The sequence below is a fragment of the Staurois parvus genome, unplaced genomic scaffold (assembly GCF_062004578.1).
Source record: "Staurois parvus isolate SC_StPar_1 unplaced genomic scaffold, SC_StPar_1.0 ptg000254l, whole genome shotgun sequence".
Classification (NCBI taxonomy): Eukaryota; Metazoa; Chordata; class Amphibia; order Anura; family Ranidae; genus Staurois; species Staurois parvus.
The window spans coordinates 232397-244722 of record NW_028318050.1 but is presented as its reverse complement, the minus strand read 5'-3'; the positions used below and the strand labels follow the sequence as shown (position 1 = coordinate 244722).

General features: G+C 41.8%; 1 protein-coding gene across 1 annotated transcript; it reads right to left on the bottom strand.

Annotated features, from left to right (window-relative positions):
• Positions 1–2851: 2851 nt before the first annotated feature.
• Positions 2852–4378, bottom strand: LOC149459545 (olfactory receptor 5AR1-like). Its single transcript, XM_089680974.1, has one exon. The coding sequence runs from the start codon at positions 4376–4378 to the stop codon at positions 3446–3448; it is 933 nt and encodes a 310-aa protein (XP_089537100.1). The 3' UTR covers positions 2852–3445.
• Positions 4379–12326: the final 7948 nt, after the last annotated feature.

The following is a 12326-nucleotide window of genomic DNA, read 5'->3' as shown; positions in this document are numbered from 1 at the left end:
CGTTCACATACATGCAGATTAGATGCGGTTTGAACCACATCCAATCTGCATGACACGTGAAATAACATTGCTTCCTATGGTGCTTGTTCACATATGTACGGTGCACTGCCGGTTCAGATTGAGTGCAGGTTCAGTGTGGTTTAAAAAAAAAGCATGTCCGATTTCTGAGCAGTGCAGTCCAGTTCCGGTGCGGATTACAGGGTTTTGAAACAATTTCTAAACCTGACATGTGTGAACAGGATAAAATCTTAAGCTGATCTTGTCCTGAATCTGATGTAAACCTGACCTGAACCAGTGAACAACTACTGTGTCAGTTAGCTGTGAAAAACCTGAGCTTCACCACATGTAAGAGAAACCAAATTTCTAGCACCAGAGAACCAGTGAAGACTTATGAAAATTTAAACTGGTCTGTCATTATGAGCAGTTGATCAATGGTCTTCAGCTTGTTCCTGTGACCTGATCCGCTGTACCTGTTTACCTGTGTATGACCCGGCTTGCCTTTGGACTTCACTTCGGCTCCTGCTTAAACTCTGTTCACCTGGTTACTCTGACCCTGGCTTGTTTACTGGACCCGCCTTTGCCTACTGTTTCGGTACTGTGGTGCCCGGCTGTTACTGACCTTGGCCTGCCTCTTGGACTTGTTCTGCCTGCTGACTCGGCTCCTCCCTGTCTGGTCACTGCAGTATGCTGCCTGTCTTCTGGTCTTGCTGCATCTTCTGCTCTGGTGCCAAGTTGCTCCTGCACTCTATTCCAAAGACTGCGACTACCAGCTCTACCCACCTACAGAGTGGACACCACCAGCCAACTACTCCAGCACTCATGCCACTCTTTTTCCCTCATACTCTCTGTCTCCACCTTCAGGAGTGTTGGGCAAAAGGTGCAAGAGAGGCCTCCATAACATTCCAGTCTTCACCAGGTACATGATGCTGCACACGTGTCAATCAGCACTAAAGGTATATTTATGACTGTTATGAATATTGCTGGTAAGGATTCTGGTGGCACAAGCAGAGAGAGTGGAAATTGTCAAATATTCCTTGGCAAGTGGTAATACATAGCAAATAGTTTGTGTGGACATAGATAAAGAATCAGTTGTCCGCAACAGATACAAAGACAGGAGATACAATTCCCAGATGCTGTTTTGCATGTGCTTAATCTTAGTTATGAATATTTATGCAATTTAGATTTGTATTGATATATTAAAATAAGCACATAATAGATAAAGTGATAGGTGATAGAGTCTCACCATGTGACGCCATCCATAGTTGCACTAGCGTCAGATATACATGCCCGATATCATCATCATGGGTAGAATTGTTGTCCACATGCCAATATCCTAATACCCAATGGAGAGAGTGAAATAAATTTGTGAAAATAGTCCACCATCTACAAAGATCTGTAAAATAGTCCACCATCTACACAAATCTGTAAAATAGTCCACCATCTACACAAATCTGTAAAATAGTCCACCATCTACAAAAATCTGTAAAAATAGTCCACCATCTGCAAAAATCTGTAAAATAGTCCACCATCTGCAAAAATCTGTAAAATAGTCCACCATCTAAAAAAATATCTGTGAAAATAGTCCACCATCTACAAAGATCTGTAAAATAGTCCACCATCTACACAAATCTGTAAAATAGTCCACCATCTAAAAAAATATCTGTGAAAATAGTCCACCATCTACAAAGATCTGTAAAATAGTCCACCATCTACACAAATCTATAAAATAGTCCACCATCTACAAAAATCTGTAAAATAGTCCACCATCTACAAAAATCTGTAAAATAGTCCACCATCTACAAATATCTATAAAATAGTCCACCATCTACAAAAATCTGTAAAAATAGTCCATCATGTACAAAAATCTATAAAATAGTCCACCATCTGCAAAAATCTGTAAAAATAGTCCATCATGTACAAAAATCTATAAAATAGTCCACCATCTAAAAACTCTGTGAAAATAGTCCACCATCTAAACAATTTGTGAAAATAGTCCACCATCTACAAAAATCTGTGAAAATAGTCCACCATCTACAAAAATCTGTAAATTAGTCCACCATCTAAATAGGCCCTAAGTAGGAAGCTGGGGAATAGTCCATGTGACTCCCAGACAAGGCTGTGCAATAGATTTTCTGATCTGTCTCACAGTAATGAAGTAATCAGATCAACATATATTTTAAGGCATCAGCCCACATCTTTAAAATACTCATTTGATAATTTATCTCCTAGAATTTCCATTTTTGTTTACGACTTAATTGCTGTCTGTTTGCCTACTTGGTAGATTCACCCTCTCTATTAGTTCTGCTAAACATTATCACTAGAACAGGAGGCAAAATAAATCTTCACACGAAAACACCTTTTCCAATGACAACTGTCTAACCCCAGGTTCATACCTTAGCGTTTAACATGATTTCCTATGGGACAGATTCACATCACCGCTTTTTCACCCGCTGCATTTTTTGGAAAAGGTCAGGGACTTTTTTGAACGCAAAAAATTGCGTTTTTAGTTCTATAGACTTTAATGGAAGCCCTGCAGAAAAGCATGTAGTGCGTATTTGCTGTATGTTTTATGCATTTTTGCCACGTTATTGATGCTTTTTTTATGTTTCTGCCTAGCAACAAAAAACCCCCCCACAAAAATGCAGGGATAAAAATGCAACATGCAATGCAGAAACAGGTCAAATGCAAACTGCATAGGTGTGAACCTAGCCTTCAAGAGGATTTCTGCTCTCCCTGGAGAGATTTTCACTCACAATCCTGTTGTATGTGTAAGCCTGGAAATGTAGGAAAATCTTCCCCAAAAGACACAACAAAAACATGATAAGAAGTTTAAACGAATCCTTTCTCTATCTAAAATTTTAAAAAAGGTTCTTATTAGAGATGTACATTAAAATAAACAGCAAAACAATGGAGGTTCTACACTCATCGACCGCTTTATTAGATCCACCTGTTCAATTGCTCAGTAACACAAATTTCTAATCAGCCAATCACATGGCAGCAACTAAATGCATTTCGGCATCTAGACGTGGTGAAGACGACTTGCTGAAGTTCAAACCGAGCATCAGAATGCGGAAGAGAAGGAATTTAAATGACTTTTAATGTGGCATGGTTGTTGGTGCCAGACAGGCTGGTCTGAGTATTTCAAAAACAAAGGATCTAGCTAGGGTTTACAGAGAATGGTCCAAAAAAGAGAAAATATCCAGTGAGCGGTAGTTGTGTGGAGAAAAATGCCTTGTCGATGTCAGACGTTAGAGGAAAATGGGCAGGCTGGTTCAGCTGCCACATTCAGATAGTAGGGTCAGAATTTGGCATGGATCCATCCTGCCTTGTATCCACGGTTCAGGCCACTGGTGGTGGTGTAATGCCACTAGCAAGGTGTACTTAATAAAGTGGCCGGTGAGTGTATACAGGTCATAAAAAGTTACTTCGGTATCTTTCTATATCTCTATTTTGGTAGGAAGTTCTTCTTTAAAACACTTTGAAATGATTTTTTAAAATCCTGGTTTCTCAGACTGTAAATGAGAGGATTGAGGAGAGGAGCGATCGCCGTGTAAAAGACGGACGCCATTTTGTTCCCAGAAATATGACGATCGGGACTTAAGCCAAAATAATTAAACATAAGCGATCCATAATATATGAAGACCACTGTCAGGTGAGGGGTACAAGTAGAGAAGACTTTACTCCTTTTTCCCTGAGCTTGAATTTTAAGAACAGTTTTGAATATATAGACGTAGGAAAAGATGGTCAGTATTAGAGACCCAACTGCAATGAAGCCACCCAAGAGAAAGATGAGCAGAATGTTGATGAAGATGTCACTGCAGGAGATCCGAAACAATTGGGGAAGGTCACAGAAGAAGCTCTCTATAATATGTGATCCACAAAATGTTAATTTGATGGCATAAAGTGTGTGAACCAAAGAGGAGGTAAAGCTGAGACACCACACAATGGACATCAACTGGACACACACTTTCCAACGCATGATCTGTATGTAATGTAATGGCTGACAAATGGCAGTATACCGATCGTAGGACATGACAGTCAACAGAAGAATCTCACAAGTGGCAAAGGAAACGAAGAAAAAGACTTGGGTTATACAAGCTGTAATGGAAATGTTTCTTCTCTTGGTGTGAAGGTCAAATAACATTCGTGGGACGGTTAATGAGGAATAACAAAGGTCCAAACTGGCCAGGTTCCCCAGGAAGAAATACATAGGAACATGGAGGTGAGAGCTGGTGACTATGAGGACAATGATCAGCAAATTCCAGATCAATGTCAGAAGGTAGATGAGAAGGAAAAACAAAAAGAAGGGCAGATGAAGAGTCGGAAGGTCAGACAATCCAGAGAGAAAGAATTCATTCAGTTCTGTTTGATTTCTCATCGCAATAACTTCACTTGCTTTTTTTTATAAGAAATACTATATAATATTTGTTATATATATATTTGTATATTAATTCAGTTGTAAATCATCCAAAATACTTTAAAAATAGCTTTCCCTAAGTTGTAAACTTGTCCTTTTTATGATTAGAAAAGCAATAAATAATAATTATAAATAAAAGACAAAAATACAATTCAAATTTTGTTTTCTGCGACTTAAAGGGAGACTTGATTTCTGACAATCTAGAATATTGAATAGAGAAATTCTATGAGCAAAATTTCAAACGCTGACTGAATTTGTGAATGTGTAGACAGAAAACAATTAACCGTTTCCTATTACTGTCGGTGATGGCGAATGTTATATATTCCATCGCTCAATTGCCACATCCATATACGTATACATAGAAAATAAATGGGAAATACTGGACTTTACTGGCAGTGAAAGGGAACACAACCACAATTCATAAAATCTAATGTTCATTTACAATTATAATTGACCACTTGCCTTCCAGAGGATTTACCCCCCTTTCCAGACCAGGCCATTTTTTATGATACTTTAACTGACAATTGTACGGTCATGCAACATTATGCATAAATGTAATTTATGTTCTCGTTTACCCACAAATAGAGATTTCGTTCTGTGATATTTGTTCACCTCTGCGTTTTTTAGTTGTTGTGCTATAAACAAAAAAGACAGACAATTGTGAATAAAATATATATTTTTGACTTTTTACTATATAACCTATCCAATAAAAAAAAAAATAAAAAAAATTTTTTGTCATAAATTTAGGCCAAAATGTATTTTGCTCCATGTCTTTGCAAAAAAAAAATCCCAATACGTGCAAATTTATTGGTTTACATGGAAGTTATAGCGTCTACAAATGGGGGTGTAGATACTGGGATTTGAATTTTTTTTATACTAATAATGACGGCGATCAGCGACTTATAGCGGGACTGCGGTGGGCATTCTGACACTGGGGGGAGAACTGACTAACTGCCACTGACATTCCATTGACACTAATACAGTGATCAATGCTAATAAAAAAAATCCCTGACACTGTACTAATGGCACTGGGCAGGAAGGGGTTAACATCTGGGGCGGTCAAAGGGTTAACTGTGTGCTGTGTGTATATTACTAGGGAGACATGTTGTGCAGAGAGACACAAAGCAGCATGTCCTTACTGGCAGGACACAGATCGGCGTTGTTTACATACAGATCTCTCCCCTCCAGGGGCGGACTGACCATTTGGAAACTCGGGCACGGGGTCAGTAGGGGGCCCCATGAGATGCCCCTGGTACCTTTTTCATAGGCTTTTTTGAGTTTGGGCAAGGACACAGGGGCCCCATGATCCCCTATTGCTCGGGGGCCCCATGAGTTGTCAGTCCACCCCTGCTCCCCTCTCAGCTTTACTAGGCAATTGACATCCCTAGCCGCCAAAGGCGGTGCGGGTAGGGCAGTGCACATGTCTGCATGTGCTCCCAACCCAGAAATGCAAATCATGTATATATACGTGATTTTGTCAAAAACGTGTGTGCAAAAACGCAAAGCGTTCTGTGAAAAAGGCCTAATAAGTCTTTACCTGTAAAAAAAATAATAATTTCAATTAGTGTTACCGTTATGATAGAGACCCTAGAAATGTTCCAAAGATTAGAACGACATGAAAACATTTTCATAGATGGCAAAAATTTCAGTCTGGGAGTTTGGTGCAATGTATCCTTTATCTACACAGAACATCTCCAAGATACACCCGTTCCTAACCTCGGAAACCACTAAGCAACTTATTCACTTCCTGGTTATATCACGCCTTGACTATTGTAACTCCCTCCTCATTGGCCGACCTCATCGCAGGCTATCCCCTCTTCAGTCTATCATGAATGCTGCTGCCAGACTCATCCACCTTACTAACCATTCTGTATCTACCACCCCTCTCTGCCAATCCCTCCACTGGCCTCCACTCAGTGTCCTCCACCCCTCTCTGCCAATCCCTCCACTGGCCTCCACTCAGTGTCCTCCACCCCTCTCTGCCAATCCCTCCACTGGCCTCCACTCAGTGTCGTCTACCCCTCTCTGCCAATCCCTCCACTGGCCTCCACTCAGTGTCCTCCATCCCTCTCTGCCAATCCCTCCACTGGCCTCCATTCAGTGTCCTCCACCCCTCTCTGCCAATCCCTCCACTGGCCTCCATTCAGTGTCCTCCACCCCTCTCTGCCAATCCCTCCACTGGCCTCCATTCAGTGTCCTCCACCCCTCTCTGCCAATCCCTCCACTGGCCTCCACTCAGTGTCCTCCACCCCTCTCTGCCAATCCCTCCACTGGCCTCCATTCAGTGTCCTCCACCCCTCTCTGCCAATCCCTCCACTGGCTTCCCATTGCCCAACAGATAAAATGTAAAACATTAACAATAACATATAAAGCCATTTATAACTCTGCTCCAAATTGCATCACCAATCTTGTCTCCAAATATCACCCAAACCATCCTCTCCACTCCTCCCACAACCTCCTGCTCTCTACCTCCCTTGGCTCCTCCTCCGATGCTTGTCTCCAGGACTTATCCAGAGCCTCCCGATCCTCTGGAACTCTCTATCCCAATATATCTGACTATCGCCTATAACCAAATCTTATATTCCTCCTATCAGTTCATCCCCAACAGTTATTATCTTTTGTACCACCGGGGTGTACGGGATGTACAGGGTGTATGGGGTGTATGGGATGTACGGGGTGTATGGGATGTACGGGATGTAGGCAGGGCCGGACTGAAAACTCATGGGGCCCCCGGGCAATAGGGGATCATGGGGCCCCTGTGTCCTTGCCCAAACTCAAAAAAGCCTATGAAAAAGGTACCAGGGGCATCTCATGGGGCCCCCTACTGACCCCGGGCCCTCGGGCCGTGCCCGAGTTTCCAAATGGTCAGTCCGCCCCTGGGTGTAGGGGATGTATGGGGTGTATGGGATGTACAGGATGTACGGGGTGTACGAGATCTATGGGATGTATGGGATATACAGGATGTAAGGGGTGTACGGGATGTACAGAGTGTATGGGATGTAAGGGGTGTACGGGATGTATGGGATGTATGGGATATACAGGATGTATGGGGTGTACAGGATGTACAGAGTGTATGGGATGTAAGGGGTGTACGGGATGTATGGGATGTAGGGGGTGTACGGGATGTACGGGATGTATGGGATGTGTGGGGTGTACGGGATATATGGGATGTACGGGATGTATGAGGTGTATGGAATGTATGGGGTGTGAGGGATGTACGGAATGTATGGGATGTACAGGATGTATGGAGTGTACGGGATGTATGGGATGTACAGGGTGTATGGGGTGTATGGTTGTATGGTGTGTATGGGATGTACAAGGTGTACGGGGTGTATGGCATGTAGGATGTCTCCCTTTACATGTTATGTTTCAGCAACTCAACTTTAAATTTGGAGCATCATCATACTGGTCAGGGGTCCAACATTCTTAAAGATGGAGCTCAGTAATGGCAGCCTCCAATATTTTCTCATGACATGTTCCCTTTCATTTTAGAATGTCTGAAACAGTATTTATCAAAGTCTGTAATCTGCTGATCAAAGCGTTATTTATATTTATCAATGAAACTAACCGTACTCATACAAAGAAATATTCATATTTATAAATGACGGGGAATCAGGGAGTGGTGTGAACCATTTACATGTATCAATACTTAGCTCTTTTTTAACATAATCAATGAAATATCAAATCCAGAGAACCAGCAGATGAGATAGAAACATGACCATAATTATAACATTTCATAGCTTATTCATTTATTTCTCCAACAGTCAAAGAAACACTGAGAGAGTGACAACAGCATCATATGTATCAGCCCTGTATGAAAATAAATATACACATTACCTGAACTGATATCAAATAAATCAATGTGATCAATGTCATGTATTATGAAAGAATTTGGTTGTAAGGAAAACAAACCTCATTTATTGTTTCTATAGAAACGTACAGCATATGCAAACCATCTCTGATATCAAAACAAAAATCACATTATTTGGGATGATCCAACAACGACTGAAATGCCCCATACATGTAAAACAAATAATGAAGAAAATAAATACATGTGAATGGCCAGACTGATAAAATGAAGAATTTTCCTTGGTTTAGCTCCTAGCCTAGATTTTGTCAGTGATCCCCCCGGCAGAGGTAAATTCTGATAGGTGAAGGGGGAGGGGAGTCTCCTCTGGAAGGGTCAGCTCAGTGGTGGAAGTCTGGTGAGGCAGAAACTTTAATAAAGAAAGAAAAATGAAAACAACAGAAGACATACCGGTATGTGACATTTTGGGTCACAATACAATTTCAGTCTCCGCACACACATATATTTATACTATAGGAATTTCCCCTGACATCTCCGGAGCACACAGGGGTGCAGATTGGCTCTGTATTCATCTGAGATTAATTTAAAACATGGATCCCAAGGAAAATTATTCTCTGTAGAAAATCAAGCATCATCTGAAATAATGTATCCCCCGACACACGCCTTGGGCCTTTAGAAATAAACAACTGCTTTGAAATTTTCCAGACCTTATCATTTCATCTCTCATTTTACTAATAGATGTTTCTCTATTTTATAAAAGTTTGAAATGGAAAGTTGTGAAGATAGAAACATTCGACAATAAAATACTGTTAAGTTGAGCAATTCTGAGAAGCAAATTTAGTGAAATAAAAATTCTGGAAAAAGGTAAAAAAAGAACAATGATGACAGATTTTGGAAGGCTTGTTCTCCACGTCTTCCTACATTCATTTTTGATCTTTTTACATTTACAGTGATAAAAATGATTGTCCAGATGTTCAAATGATGAACGCCATCATGAATCCATCGTGACGAATGCCAGTTGCACAAAAAAACCTACCAGCAATAACACTTGCTGGCAGCAACTTCCCCCCTGCTGCTTAATTAACATGGGGTGGGGTCACCTGGTGATGTCACTGGGTGGTTCCGCCTCATGACATCACTTGAAGATTCCAGCCCCATGATGTCATAGGGGCAGGGTCCCTTGGTGATGTCACCAGGTGACCCCGCCCCTATGACTTAGGGGGGCAGGTGAAATCATTGCCTACAGACTTAAGAGTCTGGTATGGGTTTTGTGGGGAATGTTGGGGGGGTACCCCATGCCAATTTTTTTTTGTGTGTGATTACCCTTAAAATTCATACTAGACTGAAGGGCCTGGTATGGATTTTGGGGGACCCTACACATTTAGTTTTCTTAGTGTGGGGTCCACTTAAAAATCCATACCAGACCCAAAGGCCTAAAGGGCCTGGTGAGGGTTGAGGGGACTCCCATGCTGCTTTTTTTTTAATGCTGGCTATTTTGTTTACATTCTGCTGTCAGCAGGAATCCCCACTGACAGCAGGGATAACTCACCATTGTTAGGAAGCTGGTGAATGCTGCTGCTGCTGACAGTAGGGACGACTTATGGCGGTTAGGATCCAGGCGGATGTCAGTTTCCTACCAATTGATGACTTATCCTTGCTCCTGACAGCAAAGCCAAGTCACTGGTTGTTAAAATGCAGGAGGGAGCCGGCTCCTAGCAACCAAAGCCCAGGAAATGTTGGAAAGAAAAAACAAGAGGGGAATAAATGCACTGAAATGCTTAAAAATGCACAATGCATCAAAAACACATGAAAATGTGCATGTGGAAATGTATCTTGAACCAGGGGCAGACTGACAACTCAATGGGCCCCCAGGCAATAGGGGATCATGGGTCCCCTGTGTCCTCACCCACACCTAAAAAAGCCCATGAAAAAGCCAATGAAAGGTACCATGAGCATCTCATGGGACCCCCTACTGACTCCGGGCCCTCGGGCAGTGTCCAAGTGCTCGAATGGTAAGTCCTCCCCTGTCTGGAACCCATGTGGACTGCGTCTCTTTGGTGTGAACCGGCCCTTAGTGTGCTCTTAACACCCATCCTCGTGATTCGTATATGTGATATCTGGGTGTTAAAGCAAACCTTCTCCTGCTGCTGCATATGAGTTAAGTGGTAGACAGGGGGTTAAAAAGGATGCTACATTGTACAGTAAATATAATTAACTAAATTTAGCTGAAGCAGAACTCTAGACAAACAGATGAAATACACATATAGGAGCTGTTTATATCTGCCAAAGAATTTGAATTTCTGACTGACTGGGGATGGAGACACTAGAGGATCCCAGACAATGGACAAAGTAAATGCAACAGCATTTGGATGCTGTCTCCCAGATCTGTACTCCACCACAAATTTTGGCTCTAGGAGTGCCAGAAACCACAGGGTCACCCAAAGGAACTTATTCTGGAGAATTCATTCAAATTTTCTTCCCAAGAGGTAATACCAGTTGAAGTCCAGAGTCCATTTTAATGTCAGGCATTTTTGGCCTACAATAGTGTTGTTCTTCCTAGCTACAGTCAACATTTGGGTGGCCAAGACAGAACTGCTCCTTATCAAATGTCAGAGGTGTCTGAACAACACATTTTTTGGAGTAATTAGAAGCTACCAGGACTGGATGTTGAAAAGTGTAGACGGGAGCAGCATGAAATCCCTCTCAGCCTCTGGGTTCCATTCTACCATGACTGAATTTTGACCAAAGAGGTGAGCTGATGGTTAGGTCTGAACCTAGGTTTGGGCTTTCATCATATATAGAAGTGGTATTTCTATGGGGATGAGGTCAGCCAGGGTTATGGGGATGAGGTCCTTGTCCTCATCAACATGGCAAAAGCACATCTGGCATGTTAAGGACTTGTGGCCTGGTTTGGTTTAGGAGGAAAGGGGGGGGCATGCAATAATCTCCCCCTTGTCTGCCTAGACTACTCAGATTAAGGGTTTGCCATCGCATTTTAGTGAGACCTCATGCATTTTTTTTTCTTTTTTTTGTGTGTGTGGAATCTCCCCTAAAATTCCATGAAAAAAAAATGCTACAATTTAAACAAGTCCCTCTAATGGTCACCCAAGATAAATAACAGACCCTTGGAGATGTTTGTGTCCTTTTTTTAAATAAACAAAGAAGCTGGCAGTGAAATGTCATTTTGCTAGAAATATTAAAACTTGTGTCCCTTGTTAGGCTGCATTCACACTTAAGCAATTTAGAGCTTGAAGCTCAAAGCTGCAAAAATGCTCAGACTTAAAAAATCAATTGTTCTCTATGGTGCCTGTTCACACCTGACCGAGAGAAAAGGCACCATATACAGCAATTGATATTTTTAAGGCTGATCATGTTTGGAGCTTTGAACTTCGAGGTTCAAAGTACAAATCACCAAAGTGTGAATGCAGTCTAAAGGACAATGCCTCAGCAGCACTTTCTGTGCATCACATAGATGGGCCCTTTCACAGACAGGGTTAGGACACCCCCAAGGATGTTATTAAGCATTTAAAAAAAATTCTGCTTCTGCCTGAATGGAATTTGTAAAAACTTGTTTTTATTTGTCCCAGAAAGTGGGCATTTATAATTTTTGAAAGATTTGGCTCCTATTGATATCAATGGGGTATGCAATCAGCATCCGAATGAGATTGTGGAACCCTGGTGAACTGAACCCAGGGCAGTTTGACTGATCACTACTGACCTGATCCGTCAAAGGAGCTGCAAAGGTGGAAAAATTGGGAAAAATTGTTCATACTACCCAAGATTAGGAATTCAATTACTTTTCAAGCTTAGATGGGGCCAAAATTGAATGGCCTCTATTTTGCTGATTTGTGGCCTCACTAACCCTCTCCGTACAATGTTAAACAATAGGGGGAGATTTAATAAAACCGGAGCACTCAGAAATTGGTGCAGCTGTGCATGGGAGCCAATCAGCTTCTAAAATGTTGGCCCTTGTGCACGTTCCTTGGGGCAGAGCTCACCCCTTAATGGTATATACACTGCTCAAAAAAATTAAAGGGGCACTTTTTAATCAGAATATGTCTTCCCCTGCCACCTAAGCGGCTTGACGTGGTGGAGGTGCAG

Coding starts and splice junctions, on each gene's coding strand:
- LOC149459545 (XM_089680974.1), bottom strand. CDS start 4,378: ATGAGAAATCAAACAGAACTGAATGAATTCTTTCTCTCTGGATTGTCT.